Source organism: Styela clava, chromosome 9, assembly GCF_964204865.1.
Source record: "Styela clava chromosome 9, kaStyClav1.hap1.2, whole genome shotgun sequence".
In the NCBI taxonomy this organism is placed as follows: domain Eukaryota; kingdom Metazoa; phylum Chordata; class Ascidiacea; order Stolidobranchia; family Styelidae; genus Styela; species Styela clava.
In genome coordinates this window covers 7,047,212-7,069,276 of record NC_135258.1, presented here as the reverse complement: position 1 = coordinate 7,069,276, position 22,065 = coordinate 7,047,212, and the positions used below count along the sequence as shown (strand labels likewise).

Below are 22,065 nucleotides of genomic sequence, written 5' to 3'. Positions count from 1 at the left end.
AAAAAACTACACTCCACACGCTCTTTCGTAATGTCCAACATGACCACAATTGAATCAAATAAAATTTTCAAACAGGTGAAAAGGTGCAGAGTGTCCGGGCCGTCCTTGTGAATACGTGCAATGCGAATCGTACGTGCAGAGTACTACCATCAAAACAAACAAATTGATCTACACTCACTACAGTATAAATAAACTCTTTTAAGGAGCAAGACTTACATAAACAACGGAAGCAAATTCAAGAAATTTACCCTTTCTGCCTGGTGCGCTTGACATTTAGGATAGGATTTTACATCTTTATCCTGTTTGTGTATTAAACTATCTCAAAATGAATCCTGACAATCCGCAAGCTTCTGTTCAACACAGCGTCTGTCAAAGCCATGGACACAATGCGAGAAGGGAAATTTTTCAACTCGATAACTGCCTTTAGCAAGATAATGTAATGACTCTTTGAGTTGACTGTTAGTTGAACCCAAACTATGAAACACAGCAGATCGCGAATAGAAATTGAATTTTATTACAATCCATAATGTCATCAAAAATGCGGAAAACCTACAACAGGGAACAGAATATATAATTTCTTGTTCAGAATAGTTGGTAAAATAATAAAATTATGACAAAAAATAAAAAATGAAGTCGTGTGATTGGCAAAAGTACAGCACCGTGATCAAAAAAAATATATAATGTGCAATTTTTTCAAATACAAAAATACAGGACATCAATGAAAAAAGTTGGTGAAGCATACAGAAGACTTTTATTCGTACCATGCACTTACTATTAGAGAGTTGTTTCATTGAAAAGAGATCAAAATGTATATACAGCAGAACTATCAATCTTCCATTATTGCATTTCCATTTCAAAAGAGTTAATAAACTAGTAGAAAATAAATACAAGTATATATATATATTTATGTAAGGTTTGTCTGGGCGACATACATATTGAATATTTCGAAACATTAATTTTTTTACTCTTGGATCTCTGGTATATATTATTTTCTAGTGTATTTTAGTTCGATTTCCTGGAGCACCTTACGTAGAAATGGCTAAAAAGCATATGCTGATATGAAATATTGGCAAGACCAACGTACATCTTCAAATGGGTTCATATTTGTTCAACACCTTTGATTGTTTCTAATGAAAAATATTTAAATACACAATCTGACAAACATAATATACGGTAAGTTGATATTCAACAATGCTTTGATCAAACACGAATGAAATGCAACTTTACAAAAAGGGGTGTTTTAACACTTGTTGAATATAAAAATCAGGACATTTTAAATTACGACTCCTATTGTTTTTGCATATTCTGTATTGGTGTGTGTAAACTTTATGAATTTTGTAGAATCTGTGAAATTATAGCTGACAGGATATTTGAGACTAAAATAAATATGAAATGTCCAAAATCACATTTATATAAAAATTCCTGTATTCCGAATACATGGAAAACAGATTTCAATTTCATACAATTCGAAACACTTCATTTTTCAGTCAAATTATTATCTGCTATGTTATAGTTTGAAACATTGAAAAGTTAGTTTATTCAATCATTTGTAAAATTCATATCTAAGTTGAGGAAGATTTCTCAAGATTTTATGATTGAAGAAAAGGTAAAAATGTAAAAAACAACACCATCATGAAGAGGGAGAGACAGGAATGATATGAGGTAAATAATAAAAAATGTATATGAAAAATATTTCAAGCATATGAAAAGGAAGACTGTGGATTTTATAATGAAGGAGACACCAAAGAATGGAAGCCTAAATGAAAAAGGTGAGTGTTCAGAATGTATAAACTTAGGACACCGAGGGAATAAGTAAAAAAAAAAATTTGAATGCTTCAACTCTTCACTTATTCATGACTATTCAGGAATTGAGAAAATGGGGTAAAAATGCGAGATTTCAAAAACCATATTTTGGTTGAGTTTCACCCTCGAAAAGTGAATTTACATAAATTTGCTCAATCTCAATCTTGATCGGCTACTAGGGACAGAAAATTTTTTCAGGAATTCTTCTATAAACTGTTTGGATTATCATAATTATTGAAACATATATAAAAATAAGTTATAAGCAAGATATACTTAATAAATATAGCAAATTACACTACTAAAATTTTTACATCATTCATATTTAGAAAAAAAATGAATTTTTAAAATTGTCTGCAGTATTACATTTTAAACCAAAGCTTTTTGGTTTGCCCTACCAGGCATTAAATGTAAAATGAAGTCGAATAATTATTGGATCAAACTGACTGAGATTTCAAAGTGGAGAATATCACATGGTTCATAATAGGATGCTTACATGTAAATATAAGAATTTACTATGATTTAAGTAATTTAAAAACACTGTGCAACCGATGTAATAAAAGAATAATCAATTTTTTTTTGTGATATATAAATTATGCTTGAATGGGGTAATATCCACTAGGTGTACTCGGTCTAATTTCATCAGAATCTGATCGTACTAATGGAACATAAACTGCGACACCGTTTGCTGCACAGACTGTTATTTCACTCGCACATATTGTACTTGTGCATGAGCTGACCTCTGACCCTGTTCCTTCTTCATCCTCATTGGTTGATTTGAAATTGTTTCGTGGCTCCTGATTGGCTGGTCCATATTGTACATTGTGTCTATCCACCATAACTGTGGTTAACAAAGGTTCTGCTTCTTGGTCTTCATTATCAGAGATTTGAGCGGCATCGTCATCATCATTATTAGTTTCAGTAGGTGGATCATTAACATCTACTATTGTAACGTCTTCATTTTCGCCGAAAAACATTTCTTGCATCCTAGAATAGATAGTAATGTCTTGAATAGATAATTTAAAATAGTTCTACACCATCGGTTCTCAAGTGGGCCATGGCTCACTTCTGGGGCACAGAAACATTTTCAGGTGGGCCATAAATTATTAAAAATTACTAGAGTTGTTAATAAATTTAGTTAAACTTCAAATGTAGTAGCAATAAATGATGATGCTGTTTTTGCTAATTCTAAATTTTTTCTCTTGTAGTTTTTCCATTGCATGAAAAAATTAATGGGCCACACGGACTGCTATTAGACTACTAGGTGTAAGCAATTATGTAACCTCTTCCATGTGACAGGGCATTCACTTTACAAAGTTACAACTTCCCTCATATCCCTCAAGTTCACATGATCACCTTATTATCAAATCAGCAACCTTCTATATACTGCCCACATGATGTTTTCTGACCCTTGTAACATTTTAGTTGTCTTGGCGATGAGGCGCATCTGCGTGGGTTTGCAGGTTCGAATCCTGTGGGGAATAATTAAATGCGAGATGATTGCCGGACACTTTGCTGCCGTAGAATAGTTCACATAAGTCATTAAGTCAATGCAACTGAAACAAATAACTGGCTAACTGATCCAATACCCGGCGTGGACTGGTAACCAGACAAGAGGCCGTAGTTCACCATAGGATTAAGCCTCCCGACCCCGAACCTGTCCCAACCACCCCCCCCCCCCACCCTATAATAAAAAAATATGCAAATCCCATTCTTCTTTAGTTGATATCCATTTTGAATGAAAGCCCTAAGTAAACAGCGAAGTTGGCTGACACCCACCTGTGGCCATTTATAGATGTGTTATATTTTTATATAAATTGTACTTATTCCAACTCACCCACAACTTGCAGGACTGGCTGGAACTTCTAATGATTCCAGATCAGAAAGCATTTCATTGAATCTAGTGAGAATTTTTGTAAATGTTGGACGTTTATGATGATCTCTCTGCCAACATTCTAACATTAGTTGATGGAAAACCGACGGACATTTCTGAATGAAAGACGAGATAAATATATGGTTGGTACAAGAAAATGGTAAGTTATAGTCAAGTCCGTACTCCCGTAGTGTATGTAACAGGTGAGGGTTGGGCCATGATTTTATTCCGATTTTCCTTATTTTGGTTCTATTACGAGTTCGGGGATTGTCTGTGATAGCCAAGTGAATATACCCCCATATGCTCATAGGTTTTAGTCTCCTTACACAACTTGATGTAAAGTAGGCGAACAAAATTAGTTACCTCCATATTGGTACACACACTTCTGGAGCGCTGCCAGGGCTGTGGAGTCACAGACTAAATTTGGAGTGTTCTCAATGATATTAGGGTCAAAATTTCTCGAATGTTTCCCCAACACCTGTCCTTTTTATGGTATTCTAGCTAGAATTATATTTAACCTGTGGTAGAACAATATTTGTGGGGTGAGTACTAGGGCTCACATATTAAAGATTTCTCTCGGTCTCTGGTTTGTTTTGAAACTATATGAATACACACTATCCAGCTGCTTAAATCAAAAAATAGTGTTCTTCCCAGTCTTACTCGTTCAACCAAATTTAGCTTCATAATTTACCAAAATTTGTCCCACACATTTTTACATTATTTATTGTTATCTTTCATCGAATTGAGTGTCATACTCAGAAAATGCTAAGATCAATCACAGTTCACTGATATCTTCACACACTATACTTATCATACTTCTGGAGCAGGCAATCTCATTCCATCATTGACAACTTTAATAACTTCATGGTTTGTCATATCCCAGTACGGTGATTCACCAAAACTTGATGCCTCCCACATAAGGATGCCGAAGCTCCAAACATCCGAGAACTAGAAAGAAAAATGTTAAGGATTCAAGAAAGAATTGCTTCATAAGCATGCTAGTGGAAGAAAAAAGCCGATAGGACGACTTAATCATATAGTGAACCACGGCCCTGAAGTCCAGTTACAAATCTTTGTTGTGTATGGGATTAATTGGACATTTATTTTGTTTTCGGAAACATGGACTTGATGATGGAGGAATCAGTAACAGGCCAGTAGTCATGTGAACCACCCACCATACAACGGCGAGGACTCCAGCAATCCCCTCGCACATAATTATCCTTGCATTGGATTGCGGTGGCGTGCGTATTTCTAACGCCTATAAAAATAACTGTACACTACTATATTGAACATGCTCTTATCTAAAAAAAATCACTTGAAACCAGACCAAATTATCAAAACAAAACAATCATAGAATGAGTTTGTTTCATAAAAAGAAATTGCGAGTCACAAAGGACATATGGAATTTGAAACAAAAGTAGTAATAGGCTCCTCATTCATCCATAAGTATTAAAAATTTGACGACGACTGGTCCGACAACATCAAGAACACTCTATATATACACAAATTAATTATGTTCATATTTACCTGGGTGAATGTACGAAACGCCACAGCTTCAGGGGCAGTCCATTTGATTGCAATTTTTCCTCCCCGAGTTGTGTATGTTCCACTTCCATTACTCCCACTTTCAGAATCATTATTCTCTACCTCCCTCATCAGGCCAAAATCAGCAACCTTACACACAAGGTCTGAATTGATGAGAACATTTCTCGCCGCAAGATCTCTAAATTATTGAGATAACATGATTATATTAAAAATTTTGGACTGTTTATAATTTCACATGAATCACGATCTGGAAAGTAATAATCATTGGATAAAACAATGATTTTCTTTTATCTAAAATCACAATTTTTTTTTAAATTCCCTACTTTTATTTATAGCAGTTCAGTTCTCCTATTTAACAAAACAGTTTATCACAGTTTGCAGTTTTTTCATAGCAATTCAGAATTTTTTACAACTTTCTAATTTTCATTTAAGTCTAACCATGGCAATCCAGAAGTATGTGCACCAATATGGAGGTAAATAATTTTGTTTGCTTACTTTGTATCAAGTTGTGTGAAGAAGTGGAAGCCTATGGGCAGGGGGTATATTACTACGAGAACGGCAGTACCTGGCCATGCCATGAAAACCAGCATTAATCAAGTAAATTTAAAAATTAATATAAATTTTCCAATCATACACAGCATACATTACTGCAAAAAATACTAAAATGATACAATGATCAACATCTCACCTATGAACAAATCCTCTTCCACTCAAGTATTCCATTCCGCTTGCAACACCTTTCAACATTTCTGCTATTTTACGGTGTGAAATAGGGAGACTCCAATCATGACCATTAGACTTGGACATCGTCTTTTCTTTGATGCTTGTTAAGAAGCCGTGTAAACTACCATGGTCCATCAACTCAGTAACGATGAAAAAGGGACGACTTTGGGTCACTACTGCCTCCAAGTGTACAATATTCGGATGACGAAATTTTTCAAGCGACATTGCTTCACGGAGAAAGTTTATCTGAAAAATATATAATCAACCATTAAATATTAAGCATATTACAGGAAAATATCACTCACACTTTCAAGTCACACACACACACCCACAGGCGCGCAGCCAGGATTTTTGAAAGGGGGGGTTTCAAAATCGGAAATTACTAATGCCGTCTGTAACAGTCACCGCTATCATGCGCTCGTCAATAGAGCCGCCTTTTCAGCTTCTGTCGCGTAAAATATTCAATTCATGACAACTACGAGATTCTAAAATGTCCTTACGTATATATCAATTTGATTGTCCCCAACGCAACTCGCGGTCTCGACTTTCTACGTCAAAATAAAAACATTACTGCCGTGGACATAAAACAATGAGATAAGCTGCCCGATATATTTAATTTTGATACGTATTTTTGCAATCTTGTGACCTCGTTATCGCCGTTAGTAAAATCTCGATATCTGATATAAAATCACGTTTAGTACAGTTTTACTTCATATAATGAAAATAGATATAAGTATACCAGTAAATCAAAAATACAAATTCACCGCCTCGAAATTCACGCCGGACAGTCGCCGCGATTACGTCACTTGTTAAAAGAGCAGACTTTTCGAAACGAAAAATGATATTTCTCTTGTGCAAGGTAAACCCATGACAGATAAGGGCATATTTAAAATGTCCTGCTTTATTATTTTAATTGTCTTCAATTTAACCTGCGGTTGCGCCGACAAAACAAGAGCCACTCTAAAACACCACGGAATTCCGCATAAAAATGTGTGGTAAACTGCCCTATTATATATTGTTTTGATCCGTATTTTTTCTATTTTGCAAATTCGACAAATTTGAGATGTGCTTGTAACATTGACTCCGTTCAATCGCAATGCTGCCACTCCGATTATTTTTAAAGATAAAAGCTTTCGAAAAATTCGTAAATCTGCTGTAAATTCTCATGGAGTAAAATTTATTTCAGTAGAATGAAAATTGATGGATATACTTCAGATTAATTGTCTTATATATCATCACTAACGGAAAAAATTGCGTTTTCAACCTTGTTTAATGATAACACTAAAATTTTCGACAACAATTTTAAAGTAATGGATCCCACCCACAATTAACCGTGTTTCGATTTTAATGGCGGTATGTTCCTAAACAGCGAGGAAACATAATGTGTGCCGTGGGCACACGAAATTTTGCGATTTTCAAAAGCGTTTTTAGACTAGAAAAGCGTTTTTAGACTGTCGCGGGACTCAACAAATCTTATAGCCTATTGTTTACGGTTTTGTTTTCAGTATTTCAGTATTGTCGATTTTCGGGTTTACTCCTTCGTTTGTCTTTAGAACCTCGCCGCCGATGAACGTATAATAACTCTCACCGAATTCACAATTCCTTGCAAAGTACAAAAATAATCATCATGTTTATCGTGGCACAAATTTGTGATTTGGAGAGAATAAATACCGACGTAAAGGCGTTTACGGCCTAAATAACACACTGATGAAAACAATCGGCGATTTTAGCAGAAGGCAATTGCACGCTTTTTCAGTTTTCCCAATTCCGTGCGAGTACAAAAATAAAATAATTATAATTGTTCCCGTGGCACAAATTTGTGATTTAGAGAGAATAAATACCAACGAGAAGGCGTTTACGGCCTAAATAACACTCCGCCTTCATGAAAACATAAGGCGATTTTAGCAGAAAACAATTGCACGCGTTATCGGCGACTTTTTCTGTTTTCAAAAAAATTTAAAAGGGGGAGGGGGGTTCGGGGAACCCCCCCTGGCTGCGCCACTGCACACCCATACTAATCTGCATATATACATATATGAAGGCACCTGCGCTATATCACATAAGTATGTGCTTTTAAGCAGTATCACATCATATAATTACTCAAGATTTTTGCACACAAGCATAACACATTTTATAGATGGAGGCACAAAACTTCAACTTGAATGGTAAAACAGAAGTTTCCATGCAAGCATCATTTAGTCATTTGTTTTTGGTCAGCATGCGCGGCGGTGTGGCTCAACGGGCTAAGCGTTAGGAATACGCTCGCCACCGCACCTCTAATTTCTCTGCGTGTGTTCGCAGGTCTGAATCCCATGCAGGGATGGTTATGTGCGAGAGGATTGCTGGACTCCTCGCCGTCGTTGGGTGGTTCACGTAACCGCTGGTCGGTTACGGCTTCCTCCACCACCAAGTCCATGCTTCCGAAAACAAACAATATAACTAATCCCATACCCGACTTGGAATGGTAACCGGACGACAGGCCAGGGTTTGCCATATGGATAAGCCGTCTTATCGGCTTTCTTCTCCCCAGGGATAAATATGTAAATCCTATCCTATCCTACTTCTTGTGCAGTATATAATTTAAACGAACCTGTTCTTGTGGTTCACATTGATCTCTCAGTTGTTTCACTGCAACATCTATTGTGGTTTCTTGTCCTGTTTTCAAATCTGAAACAATAACATTAAATTATTATCACAAATTATAAATGACTGTACTTTAAAATTTAAACAGCTCACATGAACTGTTTCAGATATCAAATTCTCTCCAATAGTTTTATCAGGTATGTCAAGTGTGACACACAGTCAAATTACTCACTGCCAATTATATCCATGTAATTAATAGCAACTTCAATTATTGCTTTTCCTATTTTAACACTTCATTGATTAATTAAGGAAAATCGAAGTTTACTTGAACTACTCATTATAAATCTGCCAATTATATCCATGTAATTAATAGCAACTTCAATTATTGCTTTTCCTATTCTAACACTTCATTGATTAATTAAGGAAAATCGAAGTTTACTTGAACTACTCATTATAAATCTCAAGGGTTATTGAGTGGTCTAGTTGCAAAGAATAACGAAGCAATGAATTACAACAATAGATTCAGATATTTATTTAGTCGTGCATGAAATATTGTAATGACTAGGGCTGGGAATGGTTAACCGGTTAACCGATTTCATATGGTTAACGGTTACGATTTATTTTAACCGTTAACTGACATCTCACGTACAAATCATCTTCATACCGTACAATTTCTTCAAATATGATTACGTCATCGCAAGTTTATCTCTTGTGGCATTTAATTCAAAAGAATATTACTAACTGTGTGTGTAAGGACTCAATAAATGTGGATAATGTAAGGACCAATAATGTAAGGACCAAGATTGCTGATTATGAAAATTTGACAATGATGAATTCAGAATCAGTTTTCGGTCGATTTCGAAATATATTGTTCACAATTTCATTGCAAAATCGGATATTCAATGTCATACAACAAGTGCGCAGTTGATGCCGTTTTTCTTTATGTGATATATATCTCGAAGTAAAATTTGCACATCGAACACTGATAATTTGTCACATAAATGACGTTTAACAACGGAATCAGGTTTTCTAAAATACTTCCACACGCCCGAACCACGCTGCCTATCTCTTACAGAAGAGCAATCATGAAACAATCTTGATTCGTGAATAATTTTAATAAGCGATACCGGGATAAGAACACGCAAAAATTGCTTCATAAGCATTGTGACGTAACAAGCTGAAATTATAAATTATTACTTCAAACGTCACGCGGCGGTTAACCGGTTAATTTTACCCGGTTAACGGTTAAAGTGTTTTCCCAGAAATTCCCAGCCCTAGTAATGACACAATTGAAAAAATATAATAAAAGGTTAATTTAAAAAACAGATATACAATATTTCCGCAATTGACGGGGGCGCGAAAGATTGCCAAAGTCATCTTGTCAGCGACACCTAGTTTGCTGAGTTGAGAAGCAGATAATGAAAAAAATCGCAAAATAATAATTAGATTATATCATCGTGACTTGCTGAATGAATCCAACTTAGAGAATATGAATATAGTGAGAGTCAACAAGGAAAGAAGTGACTGAATTAGTCATTTTAACTTTGTAACGTCATGCTCAGATGAGCGTGATGAAGCAAAACTTCTCGTTTCACTACTACCTCCTACTAAAAGATAATTCAGCAGGATTTTAAGAAATCGGATATATAAGTTCTTGAACTTTATAAATTTGTTTGAAATTTTCTCACCAATAGTTGCAAGAGTTCCTTTATAAACTTCACCAAATTCTCCGCAGCCGATAACTTGTCCACATGATATTGATTCTACTGATGTCTCGCATAGAAATCTATGAGGTGATATAGCATCTATGGAGTATGGATCTATGTATGTACGTTGGTCTGCAACAGAAAAAACATTTTTGAATATCAAATAGTTTGCTTAGGAATAGTTATTTGCTTTAGAACAGGGGTGCGCAACAGGCTCTTGTCTTGTCAGTGCATTAAATCTATCGCCTTTTGCCCGGTGCCTTCAATACTCTAAGGCTGAGTCTGTGTAAAAACTTTTTTTGAGTGGCTTAGCTACATGTCTGAAGTTGGTTATATGGCCCGTCATTTTTGTAGGAACCTCTACCTTTAGATGTATCACACATATTTATTTTTAATAATTGTTCTCAGTTCATAATATCGCTCTTATTTTTTGAAATTTTTTCCTGAGCCCACAAACTACAGCCTTACCCATTGCTTCATGATGTGAATTGTAAGGTCTGAATTCAGTTTGTTGCTCAGTAAATCCGTTCTTGTTTTCATGTTTCCTGTTATTTGATCGACATTTCCATTGAAGTATTAAAATGAGACAAATCTGAATAAGTAATTTGAATAATGATTACGAGAATCCGTGCCCAATTTCAATAAATATATCTTGATTGATGTAACTTTGCAAAAATGGTCAATGCCCAATGGACTTTTTTAAAACTTGCGATACCATGGCTTGATAAAACAAACATAAAAGTACATATATTGCATAAAATATGTATTAGGGTAAAATTATTGATTATAAGGAATTTTTATGTGAATATATGTCTGAAGATCAGGCATAAAAACATATTCCTATTCCCATATTCAACATCTTATAGCAAGAATCAGCAGATACAGCTGCATGGATTAAAATATTTGCTGATGCTGATTTAAAAATCAAAAATTTTCCATAAAAAATAGCACAATAGCGCCCCAGTATTCAAATTGTTTTCACAAATATTGTCATGAAATAATCATGTATCAACAAGACACACTCGATTCTACTTGACATGTACAGAAAATAAATAGAAAAGCTAATAATACATTAGTACATAGTTAAAGAAGCTAAAAAAAAAGGACAAACAAGGCTTACTATGAAAACCAATGCAGCAATGACAATAGTTGCGATTAAATAAGGAAAGTTTCCAGTGTTTGTTGGTTGATTATTCGCTGAATCATCAAATGAAACTGTGTAAGCAAGAAGTGGATTGCTCCCGTTGTCTGATCCTGTAATAGTTGAATAATATTTTATATTTTTATTCTGGAAGCAATGGAATCTTTTGGCATTACCTATCCAATTCAATACACCCTTGGTGAGATGAGATTTTAAAACAAAGATTTAGATCTTGTGCCAGATATAGTAAAGTCCAATACTTTGACAAGGTCATCACGTGCGCAAAAAAATAAATAAAAAAAGTTGACCACTAGCATCAACTAACCCGGCGAATTATAAACAGTGATAAAAAACTTGTTGGTTGATCCAGGATATTGAGGTAGTTGCTACTTGAATAGAACTTTGTTTCAAGTGGGATGTTGTTTTCATTCCATGGGAGAGTAAAGCCAGCAAGATGTGTCAATAATATGGTGAACCACATTATGGCCTAACTGTAACCGGGTACACACACTACGACAGCATCAAACGTTGTACATGAAAAACTAACCAGCAGAATTATGAACAGTGATTATGATCTCATAGATTGATCCCGGATATAAATCGGTGAGTAAAACATATGTTTCATTGACGATGATATATTCCCAAGTATATTTATGTGAAACAAATTGAGCTGGAACATTAGATGGCTTCTCAGAAGAATCTTTGATTTCATTAACAAGTGCATATTTGACCTAAAGTAAAATAGATGGTTACGTTTATTGTCAGTTTAACAAACAAATGAGAGAGAGAGAGAGTTTATTTATTTTATGTCGTACAATTGCATCCCAGCATTATACACATGCATCTCCATCAACACAAAGGCATATAGGAAGCATAGGTGGTTGTTTTACATAACTCCAACTGATAAAAAAGAGTTATGATTCAAATTTTAGACAGAAAAAATTGCCATATAGCTGAATTTTGTTGTAAAATGAGTGCATTCAAAATAATCAAAACATAAATTGAAAAACATAATTTCTGAATATTTAACTAGTTACAAATTAAAAATCCCCTTATTTCACTCCACTTATATGTATAAGCAACCTAGATAATGAGTGGAAATAAGAATAAGGCATCGCAATCCTGCGGTCAACCATGTTGTGAAATAAGCAGTAAAACCTTCCTGTGTTATTGAGTACGTATTAAAAAGTCCAACACAATTAATTAGGCTTAGTACGAAGCACCAACTGTCAAAAAAACTCGAAGTTTCCTCAAAACAATTAATTTAACAATTTTTTACAATAAAAATCCTCAACTACAGACAGTTAATTAAAGATCCAAGACTTACCTTATAAAAGAGAATAACACCGTTTGGATATTTTGGTTCATTCCATTTCAATGCAACTGCAGTTTGGTTTTCCATCGTAATCATTGGATTTTGAACACTGGATGGCAGTGTATCGCCTGTCTTATAAACTATCGAACTTGATGAGGAATCAAGCAAGGAATGCAGTTTCTAAAATGTGAATGTGTATTGTTCAATATGAAAAATATGGTGCTTCTCTAACTATGGTTCGATTGGTTTTTGCTAAGCATAGAGATGATAGCTATAAGATAATTTATCTTGATTGAGTAAAAATAAATGATCTTATCTATTTCATGTATATACTTAATCAGTTTGAAGTATTCTATTTTGGATTGCTATTTACTAACTTAAAAGGCCAATTGTGGTAACAGTTTCCGATTGGGTTCTTTTAGTTTTCTACAGGCATCTTCCGACATCTATTTTTGAATATTACATATATCTTTCCAGTAATAATTCTAAAACTATGAGGACAGGGTGAAATAAGTATGTCAATTGCCGAAACTGTAAATATTTGCATATTTGTGTTGAACTCATTTCATATTAGCAGTTATTTCGCCGATATTTTACCGTGATATTTATAAATACTGTGCTATTTTTGTGTTTGCCCATGTTTATTGATTTATTTGTGTTGGTATGGCGGTACTCCTGTAGTGCGTGTACCAGGTTAGGGTTAGGCCCTAATTTTATTCCGATTTTTCTCATTTTAGTTGTATTATGAGTCCGGGGACCGTCTGTGTTAGCCAAGTGAATACTGCCCATAGGTTTCAGTACATTTACACAATTTGATGTAAAGTAGGCGAACAAAATTAGTCACCTCCATATTGGTACACATACCTCCAGAGAATAATGGCATAATAAACGAATTGAATTGTACATTTAAACATAAACATCCAGGATAAGAATGGATCAATAACACTAAAAATAAATTGGAACATGAATATATCTACCAACCTGTGTGTCTATATGAACAATTCTGTTAGATGTATTTGCTCTTTTACTTTTTTGGTTTTCATAAAAATTTTCTATCAAATTTGGAAACTTTTGTTTTGTGGCGAGAGTGAAGGAGACCACAGTGAAATTGTAGGATGTGTGACCTCTAAGTCCAGTTGTCGTGACCTTGAGATTGTTAATATAACATTGTGAAGAATGGAAGTTGAGATGATCGCAATCAAGAGCTGGAAAAGAAAATTAATTTTAATTCATTATATTCACCTGTAGCAGAATTCTGAAATATGCTATATACAAAGAATGCTAATGTAATGCTTGTCCGTGTAATACAGTTCATTTCATTTCTAATGTCAAAAGGACACTAATCATCAAAAACAACAGTTAGCTGATTGCTGCATGGCGATTAGGAATCAGCTGATCTTTTTACCATGCCTCTAAGAAGGGCTCTGCATACAGCTACCGGAAAAAGCCGAAATTTTTCTGATTCATCATTGCCTATCCAAATTATTACACCCTGTGTGATGTGGGGGGCATGAGATTTGAACCCGAAATTTTAACCTTCCTTGTCATCCGGCCAGTGATAACTTCAACCACTGATGGGTTCTTATCTTAGGTTGGGAATTATTCATGAAATGTTAAATTGACCGATTTACTAATTACAGATAAAAACTATTTGATGAAGAATGCAACTTTCACAATTACAAGATCATTGTTATTGTTTACAGAAAAAATGGTGTAAATAATCAAACCTTCAGCTGAATTGTTTTGCTGCATTGAGTTGAATTGACATAACACACAGTACTGTACATTGTAACATCCTCCATCATTTGTTGGGGCCTTCCATGAAACTTCAATGGAACCTGACAATGATTAAAAAAAAAATTTCTAAGAATTTGCTGATAGTCAATTCAAACAAAAGAAAAATGGCTCATAATTATTTGTTTGATTGGCATCTAAACAAATAATGCCTGTACAGCTGGTACTCCGTGCATACGTCTGAGACAACCTGGCTACGTTTATATTGCATAAATCAGTGATCTATTTATAACTAATGTCCATACAAAGCGGGTGCCTAACCAGTAAAATTATCATGATTCTGATTAATCTATTGCTTTATTATAGTACAGAGCCTTGTTGAGTATAATAGTTTCGTTAAAAAGGAATTTATAAAAATACCTGGATTGTTTGGATCCCGTTGATGTATTTTCAAATTATTTGGTGAAAATGGTAACTTTGAACATAAATCACATTCTTTTGCACTTAGTGTGATGCTTGGAAGTAATAGACTGTGCAGAAATAAAATGAGTTTTATAAGTATATTAATAATAGTAAAAGCAACAGGTATTATATAATCCGATACCTAAGAAACGATATATTAGGATAGAATGAATAGTATTCTTTTTAATGCAAATATTGTACATGGAAACATGATAAGTAGAACACTTTAATATTTGAGCTACATTCCGATCCTTTCTGAGTATTTCAATTTGCAAAGAATTTTAATATTACAAACTTTAAAGTAAACCCTGATTTTTTAACTTGAAAGTAACATTACTATTCTTCCTATCATTGCTATCCTAGCCATTTGAAAGCAATTTCCCTCGAATTCAATTTACTGAACATGCAGAATATGTCTGCAATGTGTTGAACATGTTCTTACAGCGGATGACATGGCATGTAACATGTGTGGTATGACAAACATCTGCATTTCATAGATTTACGCTTGACATATTTGAAAGAATTCGTTATAATTATTTACTGATAAAAGCAGTTTATTTCAGTTTCAATCAAACCAATTATTGGTTATTATTCAATTAATTGGCAATTATCAGGCAAAACGCTTGCACAAAAATGAACGCAACCAAGTTACTATGGATCGCTGATGGCAACACTATATTACAGCACAACAAAAAGAAGTTATGGATTCCTCTAATAAGTTCATTGTCATGACGACTTCCTTAGAAGGCGAAAATGCAAAGGATAGGATAGAGTTTCCATATTCACCCTGGGGGAGAGGAAAGGCAAAAAACGGCTTAGGCATATGGTGTAAAAAGCCTCTGTGGTACGGTTGCCAGTCAATTTTGGGTATGGGATTAGCTAACCAGTTCTTTTTTTCAGATGCATGGACTTAATAGTGGAGAGAGTTGTAACCAAACAGCGAACCCACTTACGGTATATTGGAGTCCTAGTTGACAAATACGGGGATTGATATGATATGAAGAGGTGATGCTGTTCAATATTATAGTATTCTGGTGAATTCAGTTGAGAAAATTTGACTTGGGACTGTTGCATATAATCCATCACCCCGTGGCAATGAATAATGAAGATACCTTGGTTCATCTTCGACCTTTTCCTCGTCAAGTTCCACTGTAAAATAACCTGAATCACACTGGCAAGTCATTTCTCCTTGTTTTGCTGTGTTTGAATGGACAGGACATATTGTACAGTTGTGATTCCCTATCAATGGCCTGAAAATGGGAAATATTGCATTATCCACTTCATCACTCGTCCTAAATCAGAAAGCGTGTATGTAAATCAATGTTACAAAGTCAGAATTCTTTGTGAAAAAAAATTCTGCCGAATATCACTATAATTCATTGCATTCACAATTGTGAATAGTTTTCCTGATTTTATAATAATTTGAAAGAAAAGTTTTCATTTGAAAATATTAATATGTTACATACTTGTGCATTCCACTTGTACAAGGCTCACATTTTGTTTTAGATAAATCTGGTTGATAACCTGGTTTACACTGGCATGATCCGGTTTGAACTTGCCAATCACCAGAGCTGGTACAATGATACAGTGGACCAATCAGATCATCTGAAACAGGTTCAAGGGTCGCAGAAGGCAAAACAATGTCAGGTAATGGCAAGCCAGGTTCAGGATAAATTGAATTTGAAACACATCTTCCAGTGACCTGTATACATGGAAATAACAATAACACCCAGACAGAATTAGTCATGGCCATCACCTACTGATTTAGCCTGTGGCAGACTACATTTGATTGTCTAAATAAGAAATAAAAATCTGGATATTTACCACACAACTACATATTAACCCCTATTTTGGCAAAATTAAATGTATGAATTCTGTAAAAGTCATCATGTACTCACAGGTACAAGAGAAGTATCACTGATGCCAGTTTTTGTTTCTCGAAAATATGCAAAACCAGCAGTTGTTCTTCTGCAAACTTTATGATAGATTCGGACTCCCATCAATGATATACAGGCACCTGCATCCATTATTGCTATATGAAGTGCTGAAATTGTGAGAAAAATAGTTTGAAAATGTTGAATGCAAGACTTGAATAATATCGTAGATGTAGGTATGGTGATTTGAACCATACATAGCAAATATCCAAGGGTTACAAAACTTGGTAGCACTTTCTTGGAATATAAATACATATTACTTCAATTGCACTGCAAAAAGAAACAATTATTCAATTGAAGGAAATTAAAATTTATTGAATTCTCAAACGACTCAACATACTGAATTTCGCTGAAAGTATTGCAGTATGATAAAAGAACCTGCATTAGTGTATAGAGTTCTAATACACATATCAACACTATGACGCTTTTATCATTATTCATATTTTTTGAACTTTTGAAAATGAGTCTGGTAACTGGATTTTAAACTGGACTCCTGCATAATTTAAAATGGAATCAAAGAACCCTCAACCTATATTCGCCAGTCGTGATGATCACAAACTGTCCACTTGGAATTGAAGTCAGTGAAACATTTGGAGATGCTGCAATATGAACTCTACTCATATTTACTGTCTTCCACCTAACTATATGTCATATCAAATACCTGTGTTTTTGGTAGAATTTTTCAGGCTGATGCTGACTGTCTCACTGTTGATCAACGAATTCCATGAGGCTGTGGAAAATCGCACCTGAAAGAACAGAAAAACAAAAAATAAAAAGGGTTTAGATAGGGCTGATAGAACAGATTGACCAACTATTCTGAAATATTATTTTCAAATATGGAACAGGTTATAAATTGGGTCATGTTTGACAAAAAAAAAATGCAAACTATTGTTAATTGATTGAAGTTGAATTTAATAGTGCAGAATAGTTTAGATAAACATACCGGTAGTTTCAAATAATTTTTAATATTTTTATTGTGCCATCATGAAGTGATTTTTGTCTGACCACCGGTAAACAAATGCTTAAAATGAATGATACATTAGTGAATGAAAATATTTTAAATTCTTCCTAGAATGTGCTATATCGAATCTTATCAATTTTTAATGTATTTGAATATTCAATTTTGTTTAGAGACAAAATATCATGAAATGAATCGTCGCAGAAAAACTAGTTGCATGAATAATGACAGGAAAAATTAATTTTACTTCACAAAAACCATGAAGGATTTTGTAGGGTGGTGAAACCTGCGGCCCGCGGGCCAAATGCGACCCACAAAGAAAAATTGTGTGGCCCGCAGTGAAGTGCAAATTTCGAATGGTATGCGGCTCATGAAATGAGTTTTTATTTCAGTTTAATCTGGTAAGTGATGCAAGTAATTGCAAAGCCTATACCTGAGCCCAATTTATTATCTACGCATATGACGTTACATGCTTTAATAACAGCTAGCTTATGTGAAGAGAACAACACATGACATAAGATAAATAACCAAAATTTTTGTGCCTGCAACTACTAAAAAGCCTATGTTAAAAAGGTGCGACCCGCGGTTTCACCAGGTTATTTCTATCGAGCCCTCCTGTATTAAAAGTTGCACACCCCTGTTATAGACAATGTTATAATACAAACCTCAGCAGCAACTGTGTCAATCTTTTTATAATCAAGAGGTTCAAACTTATAATCAGATTCACTCTGCAAATTTCCTTCAGTCAACCGGTAATAAACAGAGAATGTTTCTCTGAAAACAAATGTAGAACAATATTATCATAAACACCTGGAATAGTCTGTTCTGTACTAAAACTGGAGGATATGAAGACATTTTGCCTTTATTAAAATAAATATCAAACATTTAGACATATAAAGTTGGTGTAATTACAGATATCAAATTTGAATTTTTTAAAGAGAAATTGCAAAACATACAGAAAATCTACATATATCAATATACACTATACAGTAACTTAACTTTGTAAAATTTGATTTATTAAAAATATGATTTTCTCCAATAATGAATATTTTGAATGAATCATTATAGACTTAGCAATAAAAAGTTTTAAAAAAACTTTCTGATAAAATATGGTGGAGTAATAATGAGTCAAGTCGAGTAATAAAAAAAAAAATTCACAAAATACCATGATGTAATATACATAAAAAATTGTAGGTTAAATCCGTAGTATTAGGAGCTTAAAATATTACCCTTTCAGATTCAAAAGAATACACATATGTTGGTAGTTATACAGAGACAGACAGAAGTTACAGAACTAATTAAATTGTCTCACTTCAATCTATCTAAATGAGCGTGTTTATTTACATAATAGATTTTAAACAAAGGCCATATTTGAAATTCAAACACACATTATGAGAATAGCTCATTAGGATGAAATTACATAATATGCTCACATCTGCTAGTCATAGTCACGTTTGTTTTTTAGAATTCTAGTTATTCCAATTGACAATATATTTATAATCTGAACAGACAACCTCCTAACAAATTCATACAGTAATCATAAAAAAGGTAAATTTCACAAAACAGTTACCTGTTTTATCTACAGCATACTGGACTATAGCCAATAGTATACGGATTCGTGATTTTTACCAATGCACACTTTTCACAATTTGTCAAAATGTAACTTGTATGTATATTCATATTATAGCTTGGCTTGGTAGTGTGGCAACGCATCGCGTCAAGCCTAATTACAGTTAGCCTATCCCGAACATGGTAATTAAGAGAGCAGGTGCAAAGTTAAAAAACACCTGATACGCATCAGTCTCACCTGCATGTCTTTTCTAAATCACTGCATTCTCTCATAGTAAAATTCATTTCAATGAATATTCTTGGTGCCGCTAAAAATATAAAATAAAATACTATCTATCTAGTCTGTTAATTTAATGATTTACATGAAGACCCGATTTATAATGGATTCATATTGACAAGACATCTCAATAGTATGTAATATTGGGAATAAGTACCTAATAAACTAGCTTCTAAATTATACTGTATTACTAATTACTGTATGTCGACATATGATATATTGTATTATATGATGATATATTACGGTAACAGCATTAAATTAACTAGGCTTCATTGTGCTTGCTAATATCAAACAATGATTAACATTAATTCAACGTATAAAATAATAATTTCCAATTTTTTCAAATTAAATTTATCATAAATCTTTGATTTGTTATTATTATAATAAATATGATGATACTTGATCACGGTTGAAGACTAAATTTGATTGCTTTAAAATGTTTCTAAACACGGAATTATATAAAGCAAATAATATTATCTAAATGAATGCCAATTTAGAACCTTTATTGAATAAGGGGATATCAATTTCGTTACCGGAAATTATGATCATAATATATCTCATTCAATCAAACTTATAATCATCCATCGAATAAATCATGAGTTTTGTAAGTTTGCAGAATATGCAATTCTGAAAGGAATTCTATTGTACTAATGATTATTTTATCAAATAAACAAACCATTTATTTCAACGCCAGGTAAGAGAAGCCATGTTTGAGGTTTTTCTTTTACATTTTGATCGATATTTATTTGACAAACTTGATATCCCCGAACTATTTCATCCTTGTATAAGATGCTGAGATCATCCCACTGTGAAAAGGTTTGTAAACAATAATATTTTACTCGGCCAAAATTAGTACACACACTTCTGAAGCGCCGGGACTAGGGAGTGCTTTATTGCATGCAATATTTGATAACCAGAAAATGGTAGGGATTAGTAAAACAAAACATAAAATATGATAAATTTGCCCATCCATTGTACTTAATTATACAGGTTCATTAATCATCACTGAATCAATTTTTTCGTAAATATATATATATATATCCATAAACCTTATTGTGTAATATTAGCATTTCTGCAATAACATCTATTTTGTGTATTGTATTACAACTAACTCTTCAAGGGCCCAGGTAACAATTTCATAAAATATTGAAAACTACTCAAAGGAATTAAATGAATTAATAAATTCTAATTAGCAAAAGATCATACATAAGCTTCTTTCCTGCAATGCAGCCAGAATAGTCTTCCATAAAGTGGAATTGCGGCCATTCCAATTTCTAACCTGCCTTCTATATGACAGCAAAATATCCACTACACAGAGGCCATTCAAAAAGCAATTAGGACCATAACAGAAGTACCGTTAGGCAATATTGTGCGATAAGTTCTAAAGGTATATCTTTGTTATTTTGTGTAGTCTTTATATTCTGATAGTATCCTATTATGTAGGGAACGAAGCATGAATATAGATTCTGGTGGACAACTCACTAGAGACAACTTGACTACAGAAAGGTCCAGTGAGTTGTCTTTTCGCTTTTTCTATGGCGACATTTTAAGACTATAGGCTGATATATGTACATCTATTCTAAATAGTGATTGTAACCAACAATTCCTCACCCCATTGAACCCAGGTAGTTCATTTATGTTTTCAACTCGCCAGTTTAAATTGGTTGTCACTCCCTCCGTTGTCAACAATGTTACTGTCAAATATAAAAGTATAAATTAAATAAAACATTAATATTAAGTAGCGTTGTTTGGAGATATTTCCTAGTCTGGTCATAAAAATGACTTTAATTTTTATTCCTCAGGCAATTACATGTGATTCAATGTAGACTATTCAACAAATTTTGTGTGAGCATGACTAAATTAGGACAAGAAATCTTAATATCATCAAATCCTTGTTTTCATTGTTGTTACATATGTTGGTCTGACAGTCGAATTCGCATTCTCAGTATCTATGATCTAAGTTTCAAATTTGGAAACATTATATTAGTTTAGTACCACATTAACTTTTAGTGAGCGTGGGGTAACAATTTTCGCCTATGTCATTCTTAACTCTCACCAGACTATGAATAATTATAGGAATAGTGGTGAATGAATGATATCCTAATAATTCATGTAATTGCACATACGAATGTCTGAATGTCAGCAACTTGAATCATTAAATGAAGCTATAATTTTCAATTATACAAAAATATTTTGGGGCAAACCTTCACAAGAAAATTAAGTTATTAAATCAACTTACCTTGATCTGAATTAACACCAGAAATAAATATCAATCCAGGTAAAATATAAATCCAACTTTTTAACATGGCTCCGTCTTGTCATTTTATATTCCAAATAATCAACTATCAAAAGGATTTAAAATCAAAACTCAACATCTACGCTCTGCATAGAGAGAAACAGTCGATAAACATAGGCTTCAAAGAAATGTACAAAAATCAGACAAAG

The 22,065-nt window shown here is 33.7% G+C and overlaps 1 protein-coding gene across 2 annotated transcripts; it reads right to left on the bottom strand.

Annotated features, from left to right (window-relative positions):
- Positions 1-491: 491 nt before the first annotated feature.
- On the bottom strand, positions 492-22,021 carry LOC120338738 (ephrin type-A receptor 3-like). 2 transcript variants are annotated; one of them, XM_039406671.2, is made up of 23 exons: positions 21,860-22,021; positions 21,232-21,314; positions 20,297-20,426; positions 19,582-19,651; positions 18,440-18,548; positions 17,478-17,562; positions 16,781-16,926; positions 16,349-16,584; positions 15,995-16,132; positions 14,841-14,950; positions 14,414-14,524; positions 13,668-13,891; positions 12,699-12,866; positions 11,919-12,102; positions 11,351-11,484; positions 10,699-10,822; positions 10,213-10,362; positions 8,532-8,608; positions 5,907-6,187; positions 5,201-5,396; positions 4,490-4,621; positions 3,638-3,789; positions 492-2,787 (listed from the first exon to the last, which is right to left on the bottom strand). In XM_039406671.2, the coding sequence occupies exons 1-23, from the start codon at positions 21,924-21,926 to the stop codon at positions 2,394-2,396; spliced, it is 3,501 nt and encodes a 1,166-aa protein (XP_039262605.2). In that variant the 5' UTR covers positions 21,927-22,021; the 3' UTR covers positions 492-2,393. The 2 variants fall into 2 exon arrangements, with proteins under 2 accessions (XP_039262605.2, XP_039262606.2); XM_039406672.2 differs by lacking the exons at positions 19,582-19,651; positions 20,297-20,426 and having other exon boundaries at positions 21,860-22,000.
- Positions 22,022-22,065: the final 44 nt, after the last annotated feature.